Source organism: Rhinichthys klamathensis, unplaced genomic scaffold (genome assembly GCF_029890125.1).
Source record: "Rhinichthys klamathensis goyatoka isolate OS25496 unplaced genomic scaffold, OSU_Roscu_1.1 h1tg000296l_1, whole genome shotgun sequence".
Classification (NCBI taxonomy): domain Eukaryota; kingdom Metazoa; phylum Chordata; class Actinopteri; order Cypriniformes; family Leuciscidae; genus Rhinichthys; species Rhinichthys klamathensis.
In genome coordinates, this window is record NW_026606815.1 from 513,765 (window position 1) to 533,161 (window position 19,397).

General features: G+C 39.1%; 2 protein-coding genes across 3 annotated transcripts in view; one reads left to right on the plus strand and one right to left on the minus strand.

The window, feature by feature from the left end:
- The window catches only part of zfr (zinc finger RNA binding protein), a 40,779-nt gene extending 22,102 nt beyond the window's left edge, over nt 1–18,677 (minus strand). For both annotated transcript variants that reach the window (XM_056270035.1, XM_056270036.1), the window contains exons 1-5: nt 18,525–18,677; nt 18,223–18,304; nt 15,886–16,168; nt 14,823–14,967; nt 14,329–14,538 (exon numbers count right to left, since the gene is read on the minus strand). In XM_056270035.1, coding sequence (XP_056126010.1) covers nt 14,329–14,538; nt 14,823–14,967; nt 15,886–16,168; nt 18,223–18,304; nt 18,525–18,561 — 757 coding nt within the window. In that variant the 5' untranslated portion in view covers nt 18,562–18,677. The remainder of the gene's footprint in view (nt 1–14,328; nt 14,539–14,822; nt 14,968–15,885; nt 16,169–18,222; nt 18,305–18,524) is intronic.
- Nucleotides 1–19,397, plus strand: part of sub1b (SUB1 regulator of transcription b) — a 137,459-nt gene that overhangs the window by 88,651 nt on the left and 29,411 nt on the right. The window lies entirely within an intron of this gene.

Consider the following 19,397-nt stretch of genomic DNA (forward strand, 5'->3'; position numbering starts at 1 on the left):
TAAGCACAAAAGCATCAAAATACATTAAGTTTTATGTAGCAAGCATGATTTACCATGATATACTACATTTCAGTGTGATTTTTCATGATTTACCATGTTCCAGTATGATTTACCATGAATGTAACATGATTTTCCATAGTTTACCTTGATATACCATGTTATATGATGATTTACCATGATATAGCACATTCTAGAATAATTTACCAGGATTCTAGCATGATTTACCTTTTTTTACTATGATTTACCATGTTTCTGGCGTTATTTACCGTGATTTACCACGTTGATAGCAATTATGTGAAGCATAAGAACAATTGAAGTGATAAACGCTGACAAAATATGAATGTGTTATAATAGTAATTGTTATATAAGTGATTTTATAGTGTCTATATACAAAAAAAGACTATTAATAAGAAGAGTGGCCAGCAGAGGGCAGTAGAAGACCACTTATTGGCTCACTTTCATTTTCAACTACTTTGTTTCTCCAGTATTCTCCACTGAAGCAAACCATTTTTTTCATGTTAACTCCATAATGCCTGCTTACACACACACACACACACATTTTTGGGATATGTTATTGTGAAAATCATATAAAAAAAGATTAAAAATATCTAATGCTGCTGCTCCATCTAGTGGACAACAGTGCTATTACAGCCTACTTATACAATAGGCCATGTTTTTCATATAATTTAATCTACACACGCTCATTCTGATGTAGATAGAGACATTTGGAACTTCAGGAGCCAATGTGACTCAATTGTCACTTCAATAGACGATTTTTGACTAAATGTTATTGTAAATGTTAAAATAGTGAATTTATAAAGTCTAAATATTAATTATAGTTGAGTAGTGTGACAAAATGACTTTTTTTAAACAGCAGGGGGCAGTAAAATACCACTTATTGGCTGTTAGCCTTTTTTCAAGCTGTTATAGCTGTTCTTGACCTTTTTTTAAGAAGCTATGAGCATTTATTGAAAAGATATTGGCTTTCGGTCAAGGCTACATATTGAAGTGATCCTATTATAGTCATCCAAATGAAGAAGTTATACATTTTCCTATTATTATTGTTGTAAAATGTGATTGTAAATGTTAAAATAATGATTTAATAAAGTCTAAATATCAATTATATATAAAAATATTAGAGAGCAGTATGATGAAATGACAGCAGGGGGCAGTAAAATACCACTTATTGGCTGTTATAGCCATCCAAGCTGTTATAGCTGTTATAGCCATCCGATTTACACTCTATTATAGCCATCCAAATGAAGTAATTATACCTTTTCTGATAATTATTGATCTAGAGAGTCCAGATAATTGTACTGCACTGGTTTTAAACATTAATATATGAAAATTATATGATCATAGATGGAAAAGACCATTTACAGCCAATAAAGGCAATTTACAATAGGAAATACATGGGTTTAAAGCTTTTCAACAGTTATAGCGCCACCTATTGTCCGATCTCCATGAAACTTTGCATGCTTCTTCACCATGGTATGACACATATGCTCATCAATTTTTGTGAAGTTCTGAGTTTTTATTTATGATTTATAGGCTTTTGAGTGTGTTTTGACACACACCTTTTATAAATGACCCTGTTATAGCGAAGCAAAGGGCAAAGTTCAACTTTTTTTGATAATTATTGATCTAGAGAGTCCAGAGAATTGTACTGCACTGATTTTGAACATTATGATATAAAGATTATATGATAATAGATGGGAAACACCTTTTACAGCCAATACAGGCAATTTACCATAGGAAATACATGGTTTTAAAGCTTTTCAACAGTTATAGCGCCACCAATTGTCCGATCTCCATGAAACTGTGCATGCTTCTTCAGCATGTTATGACACATATCCACACCAATTTTTATGAAGTTCTGACTTTTTATTTATGATTTATAGGCTTTTGAGTGTATTTTGCTAAGCACCTTTTCTTAATGACCCTATTATAGCCATATGAAAAATGCAAAAGTTCAACTTTTTTTCGATAATTATTGATCTAGAGAGTCCAGAGAATTGTCCTAGACTGGTCTGGTTTTGATCGGGCGAAAAACCAGGGACTAGTTCGCAAAAGTAGGTTTTTAACATATTCGTGAATATTTAATGAACGATTTGATTGACAGCAATGGTTCTAGAGACAAAGTTGTTCACCATGAGGAGATCTATCAATTGATATGCATTTTGGGGGGATGTGTGCAACACCACGTGATTACAGAGCCATAAAACTCGTTAGCGCCAACTAGTGGCCGATTTCTTTCAAAACTCTTACAGACCTCTTGGGCCATGAGTCGAACATGCCCATCGAGTTTCGTTCCGATCGGCCTCCGGTAACCTTGTTTAATAGGTGCTCAAACTTCATTGGCCGATGGCGGCCATGTTTTTTGAGATACTCCAATATACTTTTACACATACATGGTACCTTGGTCCAAGACACTGCATACCAATTTTCAAGTCAATCGGACAAACGGTCAGGTGGCCACACCCCCTTTTATGTTTTTTTAATGTTATAGCGCCACCTAGTGTTAGATCGACGCGGTTTTTTTACTGTGACCTCAGATTAAGCTCATACATATGTGTACCAAGTTTGGTGAAAATATTTCATTTCGTTCACGAGTTATACCCATTTTAGTAAAATTAGCTCCGCCTCCTTCGAATGTTTGTGCACCCCCTAGCAACCGGAAATCGAAATTTCAACTTTTTTTTGATAATTATTGATATTCAGACTCCAGAGAACATTTAAGCACTGGTTTGGTTCCGATCGGGTAAAAAACCAGGGACTAGTTCGCAAAAGTAGGTTTTGGCTAAAACCGGAAATAGCGGAAAAATTTGCATACCGGAAATGAAATCGGAGATATACGTTTTTTAAGTCAAGAGTCCAGCTTTCCAATGATATAAGACACTTGAGTCTACGACATAGGGTCTAGGAGTTATGATCACTTTCGCGTTTTTGTTGCTATAGCGCCACCTATGGGCCAATCGGGCTCATACTCTCTCAACCTCTCCTCGATTTCTGTGCTACCTTAATCCCAAATATCAAGTCTCTAGCTCTTACGGTTTGGTCTGCACGACGCGTTTTAGGGCGGAATAATAATAATAATAAAAATCCTTACAATTACAATAGGTTTTCAGCACTTCGTGCTTGAACACCTAATAAGGTTTTGTCAGTGACACTTTATATATTGATACAAGTTATGACTAAATTAAAAGACAAAGTCGTTAGTGAAGATTATGCAACAGTATTTAGAATATAATATAATATAATATAACATGCAATGCAAACTAGTTTGGTTACAGCTCAGCTGTATAATTCTCATTCTATCATTCCCCCTGCCTCCATTACATATCTGTGTCACACAAGTGTTTGATTACCACATTTGAGTGATCATTGCAAAACGTGTTTATAAAATATATTTATTCTGTTTATAGCTACTGTGTAAAGTACCCATCAAAAGTTTGTACACACCAATAGGAAAGTGTCCAAACTTTTGACTGGTATACTGTACTTTAATACACATAAATAATATTGCTACTGTATTATAATATACACCAATAATATCGGCCGATATATCGGTTTCGGGCTTTTTTTACTCCCTAATATCGGCATCGGCCCTCAAAAATCCATATCGGTCGGGCTCTAGATCCGAGTAATGGATTATGGTGAGTTTGGGCTCTTTTTAATCTCAACAATCTGCTGTAAATAATGATAGGCAAAGTTCCACAATTTATGCATGCTTCATTGGGTTATGAGTGAAAACGTGACATCAGTGCTCCATCTATATACAAGGATCTGTGTGCGCCTGTGGGGGTTCGTGTGTTACAACTCCATTAGGAATATCTTTAGATCTGAGTGATGGATTATGCGGAGTTTGTTTTATTCCATTCAGTGGTTGCTTAGTAATTGAATTATGAATTCTGATGTCCCGCCGGCGGGACACGTCGGGTTTAAGGGGTTAATTCAGTTGGATTTTAATCAAGCATTTGGCTAAACTACTCAACCTTTAAAGGGGTCCTTTTATGAAGTCTTGCTTTTGTTTTTGGGGTGTACTAGAATGTTTGGTAACACTTTACTTGAAGGGGTGTGCATAAGACTGACATGACACCTTCATAACCATGACATATGTCATGAATATGAAGTAGGGTTTATGCAGGTTTATGACAACTGTCATTAAGTGTCTTTCGCTCAATAATGACATTTTGAATGCAAATATGACATTGTTAAAGATGTCTTTATGACATCTTGACATAAACCATAACCTGTCAGTGTCTTTGTCATGACAGTTTAATTTAATGTCAAGTTGTCATGTGGTTGGTTTTGACACTGGCTGTCATGAGGCCATTATAACTGTCATGAATATTTTTCGTGACCTCAACTACAGTGGTACAAATTGAATTTGTCATTAAAAAGATATAATGGCTTCATGACAGCCAATGTCAAAACCAACCACCTTGACAGTTTAATGTAATGTTAACCAATAAAGCTAAGTGGTTTCTTAAGTTTGATAATTAATCTGCTAGGTCATGTTTATGACAGGTTGTGTTGTCTTAGTAATGTCAAGTTTTCATGACAAAGACACTGACAGGTTATGATGTATTTGTTTATGTCAAGGTGTCATAACAAAGACATTTCAAACAATGTCATATTTGCATTAAAAATGTCATAACTGAGCGAATGACACTTTATGACAGTTGTCATAAACATGCATACAACTTCCTTTCATATTCATAACATGTGTCATGTCATGATTATGAAGGTGTCATGTTAGTCTTATGCACACCCCTTCATGAAAACATTCGGTAACACTTAACTTGCTTGATAGTTGAAAAAACATTTCACATATTTTACATTACAGCTCCTCTCTATCTCCAGTCTGGATGAACGCGTCGTTTTCGATGAAGCCTTCGAAATACGAAATGTGCCGTGATTGGTTAGCTGGCCCAGTGTGTTGTGATTGGTAGCGCTTAGCGAGTGTTCGACTGAGCATAAAAAATATCTGCAAGGTTACAAAGCTCATACAGCAACATTACACTTACTAAAGTTGAAAAAGTATAATAGGACCTCTTTAAAGGGATACTTCACCTCTGGAAAGATGAATGTGTATTTAAAATGGGTCATTAATGTAGAAGATATGTGAAATTATTTTTGAATTTGGAGCTTTCTAGACCGAGAAAAGACTGAATTTATTTTTGGCTTATGTGGATGAAAGACAACAACTCCCAGAATGCACTTCCTTCGCTGCCCTAGGAGGCCACGCCTACCGGTAACAGAGCGCAGCGCAGAAGTTAAACAACAAGTCTAGGCTACTAGCGAGTCTCCGTGATGAGTCTGCCCGAAAAAGTGTTTCAAGATCGCCCAAAATGTCTGGGATTCGGCTTTTGCGTTCTACAGTCGCCATTCATTACGTTTACTGTGGTGAGCAGGACGAGGCTAGGGCCGCGGGAGAACTGCGCGAGGCCTGTGGCGTGATTACCGATGACGTGATTACCGATGACAGGCCGACACCTGTGAGACGCACCGGTCTCGTATCTCTCACGGAGGAGAGGGAATTTTCTTAGCAATGTTAAAACGCAACCGATCACTTGTTTAGCGTCCATGTAAACACTACATTCAGATTCACCAATCGGAATGAATTCAGTTAGATTGAAACAAAAGGTGTGCATGTAAACAATGAATGGCAACTGCAGAAAGCAAAAGTTGAAACCCGGACATGTCCGGGAAAAAAAGAGGATGGTAACCCCTACTACTCAGCTTTCTCCAGACCAAGAGCCTGCTAGCTTAGCTTCCAAAAAATGATGGCTGACACTGTGTACATTCTGTGAGTGAGATCCCACCCTCTATGGGCAGGTTGAAAACATGCGGAACAGCCCCTACTACTGACTGTAGTCTTTAGCCTCTGGCCAAAAAATCCTCCGATGACGCAAAATGACGATTTTTGCACCATCTGAGGATTTTTTCCAGACAAAAAAAATACAAATCTCTCGTCTCAGGGGGATATGAGGGTGGAAAGCATGGTAATTTGAAAATACTACAGGTTTTCTACTAATACAAAGCTTAATGCTAAATCCTGAAGTAACCCTTTAAATGAGTAGGGCTGTCACGATTCCTCAATTTAATTTGAGTACTCGTTTAAAAAATAAAATAACTCCTCGATTGCAATTTAGCCTACCTGTGCTGCTTATCTGACAATATCGGAAGTGGCGCATTCTATGGACGAGAATCCATGAATCGCATTAGCCTGTTTTCCAAGCCTGCACGATATATTAAAATGGTGCATAACAGTGCTATATTGTGAACTCCTAGGCTGTTGAACCCTCAGCGCTAGGGGTGGGCGGTATGACCAAAATTGCATTTCACGGTATGACTAATTTTATTTCACGGTAACGATATATTTCACGATATAGTTATTTATATATGTATATGTTATTCTCGAAAAATCTACAAAAAGGACTTTGTATAATAAATAAACCCAAATACTTTAGAAATGAAAAGTACTTCACCTTGTTTGATTTCTTTTATTTAGTAAATTATTTATTTGGTAAACTATTTTGATAGCTAAATATAGTAAACAAAACATACTCATCAACTTTTAGATGAACTACCCCCAAATGATTCATATTAAATACAACTCCTATCGGTGCAATTAAACTTTAAATCTGCTTAGTGCTTATTATACTTCGTTTAAGGGGCTTGTTTTGCTCTTTTTGTGATATCTGGCAACCTGGAGCTTTAATCGAGAGAAGTTCAAGTTCAGAAGTGACTAGAAGGAGCAGTATGAACCGAGCAGCTCTACTGTTTGTGTTGACTAAGTAGTTTAAGTTATACACACCTTGTAACTGCGTCATTATTTGACCATAGCCCGGTGAACAACTGACACACGCGCTCTCTCTCAGTGCTTTTGCACGCGCGCATCAGTAAAATGTGATCGGCTAATTTGAGTGTCGAGTTGTAATCACGGATCGAATCAAAGGAAGATTTTATCAGCTGGTTCAGTGGCCAATTGTTTGGAGTTAGAATAACTCGCGCTACATATTTAGTAATTTTTGCCTCAGATACAGGATTATACGTTCGTAGGGCTGGGCGGTATGACGGTATATATCATTACCGCGGTAGAAAATGTCAACCGTGACAGATTTTTTTATTCCGTGTATACCGCGACATGCAAATAAGTGGTTATTTGCTTGTTCAAATGGAATGCAAAAACTTTAAAGTTCAATGTCTCAAAACTGCTGAGAACGCAGATAGAACCTTATAATTCCAAGGGGACGATTTGGTAAAGCATATAATGTCTGACGAGCTTTGTGTTTTACTGTTGTCATTTACATTTGTGGAGATTGTCTCAAACTCCATCTCTGCATGCTGCGAGTTTGAATTGCTTATAAATTCATCTGAGAACGCAACGTGCGGCATCTCATCAGATTTGTAACGCAAATAATTTATAAACCTACGCCAACACAGGATAATACATCAATATCCTTCTAAGTCGATGTCCTTTATGTATTTTAGCAGTGTTTGCTTTTGATACTTTATTTGAACCAATTATTATAGTTTCATTGTTATTATATGCATTTTAAAGGCTATTGTTCACCTTAGGTTAGGGGTGTAACGGTTCACAAAATTCACAGTTTGGTTCGATATGACAGTCGTGTCAGGTTTTGGTACGTTTTCGATACAGCAAAAATAAATGCCAGAGAAATTCATTGATTTTTAAAAAAATGATTTATTAAAACTAACATCATAAAGTATTATCTTGTTTTACTTGAACAATGATGGAGCTATACTAGACCCATCTTCTGGGGTGTCCTCTTAGCAGCATATAAAACAAAAACAGCTTTTTCCAGAAAGATGAGAATGTCCACTAAATGCTGTGGGGATAGTTTGCATCCCCACGTAGTGCTATAGGTGCGTGTTTCTACTTGTTTTCGTCTAGTTCCAGTTATTGACTCACTGGGGTGATGTCAGCGTAAATGAGTTGAAGTATTCCCACTGATGTAGCCTATTTTCATGTACAGGGCTCCAGACTTTTGAAAATTTTAGGCGGACAAGCAGAAAATTTAGGGGCACACCTTAAATCAACCTGCAGCGCAGTTATTCACATTTTCCACCATTTTGACTATTACTGACAAATGCCGTGGTAATAAATAGACTTAAAATAAAAAGAACACATTGTAATTTCTGTAAATTAAGTTTGCAAGGCTACAGATTATGAATAAAAATACTATCCTCAAATGTTAATATCGAAATAATTCAAAAGCAAAAGCATTAAAAAAAACACATACACACACACATATATATATATATGGGAGTGGAAATGGCAGCCACCTACTGGTTACAATGGTAATTTAATGTCTTCCTACATCTTGAAAGTTGTTATTTTTAATGTGATGACCAAAATATTTTGTTCATCCTTCAAAGATTACACAAATATTATCATATTTAAATTAGTTTTATAAGTTAAGTTTTGAAGTAATGGAAAAAGATTTGACGTACTTGAAAGCATTTTACTATTCCTGCCAGGGTCACCGTTGTCCGGTAATTACCGGACATTGGCCGGGAAAAAAATTAAATGTCCGACAAAATTAAAATCTCTCCGGTCAAATTGTCCGATTAAAATTGCGTAATAATCCCGCCCCCTAACACAATATGAATTTGAGAATAAGCCTAAAATGTATAAAGCAAAAATACACCGACCTTTGGCTATGTTATAAAGGAACAGGCTCTACCGTTTGAAAGTTATTAAACATCGCATGCAGCAATTCAAATAAAGCGCACGCCTAAAACGGCTGTAATATAGACCTAAACAACGAACAATTGAGTGAGACGTTTCAAATATGGCCAGGCCCAGACAGGCTAGGCTTAAAAGCTTTTTTCAGAGGCCAGACGCGACGGACGATGGTGAATCAGGAACATCTCATTATATAGATCAGTGGTTCTAATCCGCGCACTCGTGGCTACAGTTTTTTTTTTCTCTCATCAAAACTGAATAGCTTATGTTCATCAGTGGTTACAGCCTATATCAAGCAGGGACACATTTGTGTGTATTTTATTTTGTGATTTCACCGGAATGAATAGGAGAGTCTACGCAACGGCGATAGATTGAAATGCGCGTCCGAGTGAAGATTGCGCAACTCGCGCAGCGCGTCATCCATGCAACTGATAGCAGCGGACACGAGCGCTCAGCTTGATTTTAAAAACAGATTTTAGCGCTAGATCTGTTATTTAATAGCAAACTAAATGAATGATCTGCTAGTTAACTGGAGATGTTTTCAGGGGTTAAAGTGAAAAAAACTCCTGAGCCTGAACTTTTTTGGGGGGGGGGGCAGACTGACTTCTGTTCAATGGCACCATTTATTTTCAAGTATTACAGCTGCATCTTAATGCCGTCTTTTTATGAATGAAAGCCAGTATCACTCATATTATATCTACTGATGTCTCGAAACTGATTTCCCCTTCCATTTAAGATTGTATTTAACTCATTTAAGACTGTTCTTGTCAGGATACTCGACAACTGACATTTTGGCATAAATGTGTGTGTGTAATTGTTCGTTCAAGCGCGAAAGAGAACTCGATACTGGCGCGCGTCTTTCTGTGCATCTCGTGTGTACGCGCGCGCACGTGTCAGGAGGACATTCACTGAAAGCGCGTTCTCTTTTGTCTTGTCGCGCATGAGTTTTTTTTTACCTCCAACCCCCCCCCCCCCCCCTCCCCTCTCTTCGGAGGGCAACTTTTTTTTTTTTTTTCTTTTTTTTTTTTACTTTAGACTGGTAACTGATAATGAGTTTGTGCTGAGTGCAGGCCACTGAGCTGGTCTACAGACTGGTAACGGGAATGTGCTGATTGCAAACTGCTGGGCTGGGACACAGACTGAGAGCTGGTTTATGCTGACTGCAGTCCACTGAGCTGGTCTACAGACTGGTAACGGGAATGTGCTGATTGCAAACTGCTGGGCTGGGACACAGACTGAGAGCTGGTTTATGCTGACTGCAGTCCACTGAGCTGGTCTACAGACTGGTAACGGGAATGTGCTGATTGCAAACTGCTGGGCTGGGACACAGACTGAGAGCTGGTTTATGCTGACTGCAGGCCACTAGGATGGTCCACAGATTAGTAGCCAGTTTGTGCTACACGCAGACCACTGAGATCTAGTCCACAAACTGTGAGCTGGCTTAAGCTGGTTGTTGAATGCCAGACTGGTCCACAGTTTGTAAGCTGGCTAGGGCTATTTTTTGGATGCCGGACTGGACCGCAGATTATGAGCTGACTTGGGCTGGTTATTGGATACGAGACTGGTCTGCCGATTGTAAGCTGGTATATGATGGTTGTTAAATGCCAGATTGGTCCACAGACCGTAAGCTGCCTTGGGCTGGTTGTTGAATGCCATACCAGTCCACAAATTGTGAACAGACTTGGGCTGGTTGTTGAATGCCATACTGGACCACAGACCGTAAGCTGACTTGGGCTAGTTGTTATATGCCACACTGGTCCACAGATTGTGATCTCGTCTTGGCTGGTTGTTGGATGCCAGGCTGGTCCGCAGATTTTGAGCTAGCTTGGACTAGTTGTTAGATGCCGAACTAGTACACAGATTGTGAGCTGGCTTAGGCTGGTTGTTGGATGCCAGACTGATCCACATACTGTGAGCTGGCTTAAGCTGGTTGTTGAATGCCAGACTGGTCCACAGATGGCGAGCTGACTTGGGCTGGTTGTTTAGGTGCCAGACTGGTCCGCAAGCTGTGAGCTGACTTTGGCTGGCTGTTGGATGCCGGGCTGGTCCACAAATTGTGAGCTGATTTGGACTGGTTGTTGGATGCTAGACTGGTCCACAGACTATGAGCTGACTTGGGCTGGTTGTTGAATGCCAGACTAATCCACATACTGTGAGCTAACTTGGGCTGGTTGTTAGATGCCAGACTGGTCTGCCGATTGTGAGCGGTCATGGGCTGTTTGTTGAATGCGCATGAGTGGTTTAATAAAGCATTTGCGTGAATAAGAGCGTGATCATAACCCTAGCTAAAGGATGACAAAGAACGGATGCTGCGTTAATTGCTTAAATATTTTAACACGTTAGCTGGACAAAAATTAATCACATGCGAAAATAATCATTTTTTCCTCACAGCCGCACACCGGAGGTCCGGCACGGTGCCGGAATACTTTAAGCCCTGTGTTTTATTTATTTGTATTAGGTACATCCTTGCCTCAATGTTTCAAAAAGTGAATTTGTGTGAAACCATAGTAAAAAACAATTGGTGTTGATTGACGCCAATCGGACGTTCATGTTTTTTTCCGTCTATTTGAAAGTTAGGCTAATAATAACATGTTGCGTTCTATACGGCCTGATTATGTCATTTTTTAAGTTACATAGCCTGCCTCCAGTTTTCCTCAACTTGACTAATTAAGAGGCGATATTTGACCGGCATATCATCAAAATGTCCGCAAAACGAAACCTCTGCCGTTCACTTTGACGGCACCATTTTTTTCTAGCAGAAACTCTGATTCCTGCCAAACTTCCATGGTTAGTTAGTGTTACTACATTAAATCCTTGGTGAATGCTGCTGATTTGTGGACTTAAAGCCTATAACTAGTAGCCTGGCTCCGCCCTCCTACGTACTTCCACTCAATTTTCATTTTCCTTCAGTACTACGTCTGGGTTTGTGGTGTATTCTTTGGTTTTCTCCGGTCAATTTTTTACCAGTCCAATCAGCGAACAGAGGGAGTGTCTGAGAACGATGACGTTGATGTTGTGCGCTAGTTTGAGTCGTCATACGTAACGAGACTCACAACCAAACGTTAGCGATTGGTTATGGCAGATCCAGAGTGGGTCTGGGCAGATCCAATAGTTTTAAACTTCAACAGAGTACCCGCCTACAAGGAAATTAAAGCTTGTCAATGGAGCGAGGCCAGACTCTCTGTACAAATGAAATGTACGAGAGTCTGGTGGGACCAGGCTATATAACTAGTTCATTCATGGGCATGGCACAATGTTTCTCCTGGTTTCCACGTCAGCGCTGTTTGATCTAAGGTTAATAACGTAGAAATTTTAATGCTTCTCACTAGGTCTCGCAGCGAAGTTATTTCTGTGGCGAATTCAAATGCTTTCTTTACTGGATCTTAGCGCTTTTTAGTAACAGTGTCGCTTGACCAAAATCAGCTCAATTTGCACTAACATTGGTCCAAACTGATAAACGGTCTGTGAATCACAAATTAGTAGCGCAGTTTCGTTCCACTTTCATTACGTTTGCCATTTGATGTTGGGCAACGTTGTGGTGGTCACTACAGCGCGACTGCTAACACGAATCGTCCTTGTCAATTTGTTTTTAGACTTGCCATTGTGTAGTTTTGTTTTTGGATTTGTTATTGTGTTTTCTAGGGGTGTCCCCGACTAAGGATTTTCATAGTCGAATCAGATTCGTCAAGTCCTGCCTATAGTCGAATCATGTGTGTGGTGTTGGGGAGGGGGCGGGGTTTTAACATTTTTAAGCCGCGATGTACAGAACATCACACAAAGATATAGAAGAAAATTTATAAAAACATTTTGGATCAATAAAACTAAGAAATAACATAAATAACTGCAGAAAGGCCACACTGCAGATATGATTTGCATTTCACATGCAAATCAAATCGGCTGAATTGCCTGTACTACGAGCTAAGTAGCCCTACAGCGCAACAGCGATGCACTGAAAAATAATCAACAATTAACACAATATACATCTATAATAAATAAAAATACAAAACGAAATAAGTCAGAATCAAGTCACAAGAAGCAGAACAAATGTGTGCAAAATGCCTAAAGTGCAGGGGAACAAATATTCAAAACAAAAGTCACAAATAGTTCAATTAGATCACCCCGAGTGATCAATTAATAAAATAAAAATAAAGAAATTATTAAAATAACGAAAGTATGGCCAGGATTGTCAACTTTGTCTTTTTAACTGCAGAAACAACAATAAACGCTTAACTGGAGCGGCAGTCTTTTTAGCTAAACGTGTTCAACTTCACAGTATCCAAAAATCAAATTAGAACCGGCTGAAATGTTTTGAAATCACTTGTACCCATACCTGATCGAAAAAACAAAATCCAGTCTTTCACTCGGCCTGTGTCCGTTTGAGTCTTTTCAAATTGTGTGCGCGGATAAAATAGCTACATTCTAAAACGCTTAACGTGAAAAACGCTTAAGGCTTTGTCCTAAAACTGTTATATTAAAAGATCAAATTCGGTACACACCTTATTAATAAAGCATACTAGATAGCCTACAGAAAAGCAGATGAGCCCAGAATATGAAAGCAACGCGTTTTATTATAGGCTACGTTAAGCATTTTCCTCCCATAGAAAACCTTTAAAGAAAAAGCTTTACGTGACTTTCTATCTGAGAAACGCGTTGCGTTCATATTCTGGGTTCATCTGCTTATCTGCACATGGAATGGTTTCTCAAGGTTTCTTAGCCTACTGTGTATACATTAAGCACGTAAAAGGGCCATTCAAGCGTTTTAAAAGCTTTTTTCACGTTAAGTGTTTTAGAACGTCCCGAGGAAAACCAGCCTGTTAACGTTGGCCGGCAGAAGTGCGATCATGGTTTTCCTGATGCTAAATCCAGCCTTGGAGAATATCCTTTCTGATGGTGTGCATCTTTAGATTTTCTTATCCCAGACATTTTTAAAGATTTAAATCCCTGCCGACAAGACGCTCCTCTGTCGGACACGGATCGAAAGTGAAACTTAAATCTGTCACGGGGTGTTTGGATTTATTCACGCTGCACGCACGTTAAAAAATATTTATTAAAAGCTTATTTCTTTGCACATTTTTATTGACAGCATTATCATAATAGGCTGTATATTAACGTATTGACAGAAAACCAGTAGTTCTATGTGAAATCAGACATTGAGCACACTCATATAGCCAAAATGACATAATCCTCGTTTAATAACACATCTGCGAAGATTCGACCGTGAGATTAGTCGAATCAGGCTCCTCCTGTCGAAGCATCGAATCTTCGACTATTCGGGGTCACCCCTAGTGTTTTCATTATTGTGATTTGTTTTACACCTCTCGGCCACTATATCGTTCGGTTTGTAATGCGTACCAAACGGTTCAATACGAATAAGTGTATCGTTACACCACTACCCTTAGGTCTATTTTTAATAAAAAATTAAAAAAAAACTATCCAATTACTCGTCAAAATAATCAACCGATTACTCTACCAAAATAGTTGTTGGTGACAATCCTAAATGAGAACTTGGTGTCTCCAGGGCTCAGTGTAGGCCTACATAATATCAGATCAACAATCTGGGAACTAAGAAAACCCACAAATGCCTTTGAATAGAAGCATGATATTCTTACCAGAGTATGTGACTGCATTGGTGCTGTAGGTGGGACTCTGAGAGTATGATGGGACTACAGAGGCAGCTGGCTGTACAGCAGAGGACACTGGGTAAATGGAGAAGGTTGAGGTGGCAGGGCTGGGGGTGGCTGGCTTTATGGTTGTAACCTGACGCGTTTGCTGGGTCTGGGTGTAAGGAGTGGCGCCTTGGCTGTATCCAGTTTTAGGTGCTAGAGGGAGGAGTAAAACAAAGTTGTAAAGGATAGTTTGCAATACAGATCATTTAAAGGGTGACCTGAAGAAGATTATTGATTTCATTCTGTGCCCTCAGATAGCATTGGGAAAATAAATAATTTAATTAATAATGATTAAATAAATTAAATGTTAAAGCTTTTATGGAACACTAAGGCTTTTCACATTTGGAAATAAACTGATACAAGATAATTTACAAAGATAAAAACAGAACTATGAAAATATTGCTTTCCATTTAAATGCCAAGATGTGTCCAGCATACCGGTCTGATAGTAGGATTCGGCCACAGTCTGTTGCGGCTGGGCTGCTGCAGCAGCCACAGCCGGTGTAGCCACAGGTTGCTGGTAGTATTGTTTACTGTCATATGCTACAGCCGGAGCTGTGGAACGCACATATGAATAGGAGTCCTGCAACAGTAAAGGGACAAGGACAAGTGTTTTTAAAAGTTAAGCTCCCCAAGGCTAGCCTGGTTAAAACCAGACCATTTCTCAGTTGTAACTGAGTTATGGTCTGGCAAAGCGTCATAGACAAATCATTTCCAGAGGGGCGTCACCAACGGACATTGCGGATAGACCTAAACCCAATCAGAGCGATGAAGGAGATAACGTATGCAGAGCGGCGGAGAAACATCTCCGAGTGTTGTTCTTTGCTCGGTTTTTAACAAAAAGGAAACGTTCAAATCGCTTAAAACAGACGCGATAGCTGATTCGAACGAGTGATGTTCGACGGCGGGATCCATCTTTGTAATGTAGGCTGCAAAATCCCAGCACTGTCATCATCGTGTAAAGCCCGCCCCGACGTTTCTGATTGGTGCCTCGATTTCGACGGATTGGAAATGGGCTTGAATGAGCTCTTTGCCAGACTAACTTTCAGAGCAAATCTAAATTTGCCAGAAGTTGTCTGGGTTTTCCCAGACTACCCCAAGGCTGCATTTATTTGATTAAAAAAATACAGTAAAAATTACAATTTAAAATAACTTTTCAATTTTAATATATTTTAAATTGTATTTTATTCCCGTTATGACACAGCTGAATTTTCAGCAGCCATTACTCCAGTCTTCAGTGTCAACAACAGTTGTGCTGCTTAATATTTTTTTTGAAAACAGTGATACTTTAAGATTCTTTGATGAATAGAATGTTCAAAAGAACAATTTTTCAAAATAGAAATCTTTTGTAACATTGTGTGTTTGTCAATTTAATGCATCCTTTCAGGACAAACCCAATAATAGATTTTATTTTTAATCTTGCTGATGCTGACAAACTTTTGAACAGTAATGTACGAAAGTAGAACTAAAAGTAAAAAGCAAATTTGCTCCTCTCTTTTACCTGGTAGTTTTGTGAGGTGACCGGAGGTGGTGGTGGGGGTACCTCCTGCTGTCTCTGTGCATACCCGTAATCCGTGGCAGCGTGGGCTGGCTGGTATCCTGCATAAGCAGCAGCAGTAGCCGCAGCTGCTACAGCGACTGGTGCAGGCCTAGCAACAGCAACCGTGGCGGCTGTAGGGGCGTATGCTGCCGCTACAGTGTGCGCCGCCACCGGTGCTTGATGCACAGTATAGCTGGCCACTGTAGTGGGGTGGGTGTATGCTACCCCAGCGGTCGGCTGCTGACTGCAGAGGAGAGGACCAGAGTCTTGGATGACAACACTGACAACTTAGTCTGCCAACTTACCAACATCTGTGCTGAACTAAAGCATGTGCAATTATTTAATATAAAATTAACAAAAATTAATATCTCTAAGACATAAGGGTAGCTGACGTTGACATGAGATCTAAAATGCAAGGATTAATTATACATGCAAGCATATGAAAAATTATAATTCATAAATTCCATTACACAAACAATATTGCTAACTTTTTTTTAAAGGACAAGAAAAAAAAAACTTTCGAATTCTGTAGATATGATATTTTGAGATGTTCATGTTAACATCCAACTCGCTCCATAACATTTTCCCCCAGTTTCACAGAGGCTTAAATCTAGTCCTAGAGTAAAAAGCATTATTTGAACTGTCTTAACTGAAAGCAACATGTAAATGACATATAAAATATGTCCGTGCCATTGTTTTTTCTCAAGATGCACACCAGTAACATTTTTTTCTAAGACACGTTCATAAAAGCTACTTAAATGCCCTAATTGAACTAAGGCTTAATCCTGGCTTGGACTAAGCCCCATCTGTGAAACCGGGCCATTATCTTGGAGATTAATTCATAACCTTTTCTGATGGCTGGAATTAATGCACCAAATCCATTGGCTTGACAGAAGATTCATGTAGAAAATCAAATCAGTGATGGATTAAATGATTTAGTGCAGCATTTTCTTGATAAAAAGGCAGACAAAATGTCATCTGAATACTAATTCTCTCTTACTCTAATCGTCAATCAGTCTAAAAGCTGAAATCACACATCTCGAGCTATAACACAGCATACACCAAAGGCATCTCAAATCTAGAAGAGCTAAATGAATCAATAACTTGAGTCTAACCACCATCCACCAATCTATAAACTGCAAATATTCCCAAAATGTCAAGCCATCAAGCTCAATGTAATAGCAAACACTAAGGCCTTGGAAAACTGGTCAGAAATAAGATCCAGCTTATGAGAAATAACACAGGGAACAGTGAAAAAACACCTAAACGGGAATAGTAGAATTAACGTTACTTTAAAAACAAGTAACTGAAAAATGTCAACCAAGGCCTACTAAACCCTTTAAAAAGTGGATCAGGAGTGACATTCAAAGAGTCCTTGAGGCGCAAGACATCGGCCTTCCAAAGCACGCACAAAATGTATAATTTATTCGGCTAGATTTAAACATTTTGTTTAACGACGATAAAGTGTCAAATCAGTTTTTGTAATAGCGTGGCGCGACCACGTAAATTTGGCTTTTTGCGCTTCCGTCTTAAACACTTGGGTTTAAAGAAGAGCGTCGAGCTGGACGCGCATGCGCAGAGCTGCTCTAGTGCAGAGCTGGAGGAGAGATGACTGACAGCTGAAGTCTACTTCATGGCTGCTCGGACTAAACTCAGTTTATCCAAACAAGTGAATATCAGAATGAGTTCACATCACAACAGTGCTAATATCCAAAAAACGTCGCGTGTTGCAAATAAACTCTGAGATAGGAGTCGTGTCTATTCATGCGGCAAACCAGTCTGAAGTTAACGTAAACAAATATTTACTAAACCTCGGCCATTAGTTTCAAACCAAAAATGTTACATTCATAACTAAAATCTACAGATATTATACCACCTGTTTATTTTAAACTATGATCACCGGTTTAAATTGTGCACCTGCTGGTCACTAGTTACACCAAATGTTAATATAAAGAAATAGCTTTAAATTATATAGCGGTATTATAACCTCCTATTTGTATTTTGTCCATCAATTACATTTTTCCCCTGTGATGGTCCCCAGAATCAAAAAATTAAACGCCTCTCCTCTATAAAAAAGAACAAATATCACACTAGATTTAAACATGGGTATGTAAAATGCATGTGAGAATGCATCATTTTCTCTCCAGCCGTTTATCTCGAGGCAGAAAACATAGCCAATCGCCAGTCCCTCCCCTACCCCCACCCAAATCCAGCAACAAAGGCAGCGGGGCCAAATCCCACCATTACTGTACCTCCACCACCATCAGCGCAATCCCCATTAAACATCGTGGCCCTTACCTGTACTGGGCCGCCGCACCGTGGGTAAATCCAAAGTAGTTGCCGGTGGCCATTTTGGCATCTTCACCAAGCCGGCTGGGCACTGAAAAAAAGAGACAGATTCATGGAGGGTAAGCGACTGTGCGAAATGGCAACCATGATGAAGAGCCGTATCATGCGGAGGAAGAAAACACGCAGGAAACTACGACGACAGAAAGCCGACGATCCCCGCACCACCGTAACATGATCCCAAACACATCCTCTCCCTTTTTGAAACGCGCACTGATATCTCAATGTGCTTTTAAAAACCCAATTTTACTCACCATAGGTGAAGGAGACTACTGGACATATGGGAATCATTGGTTTCCTATTCTCTAACGAACTCTGACTCGTAACCCTGCCTATTTATACGAGAAGGTCGTACCAGGATATGGCGCTTACCGCTCATGCGCGTTGGGCCTTGCGAGAGATGGGAAGTGTAGTTTTTCTTAAATCCAGTTTCAAGGTCGTTGACTACAACTTGTTATTCTGCCTTCACGTACAATCGGAAGTTTCCTACTTCCCTTTTCTGAAGTCGTGATTACAAATTTTGATTTGAGAGGGGGCAGCTAGTAGCCTATTTACGATAATTCCGAGTGCGTAAATGGCATTAAACAAAACATCTACGATGTAACATCACAGGCCATTCTACAGAGTTGGTGCAAACTGCTGTCCCACAACCAAAAAACACATTTAAAAAGCATTTAAGTATTCAAATTTTAGATGTTTACTAAGATCGTTTTATTATCTATTGAATCCCACAATAATATTTAAATTATAAGTAAGCTTAATATACATAAAATCGTAATTTAGTGGGTACATTCAATTGGGAGGTGGCTGCCCCGAACCCTAACCTCTAAATTTCAACTTGTGAAAATGATATTGAAATATTGTTTTTAAAAATAGCTTTTTGATTTTTGATATTTGATATTTTATTTTTAAATCATGAAACTTTAAGTAAAAAAAAATGTGTCCCGCATTTTCATGTCACTACCGAAACAGTGTGTGTTTTACATTGGCGGAGACTGATTTTAACCACACCCCTACATTTTTGATCAGGAAATAGTCTCTCATAGCTAGGTATGGGCGATACCACTTATTTTGTTTTCGATGCAATACCGATACTTTCAAGGCCAGTAGCCTATCGCCGATATTGA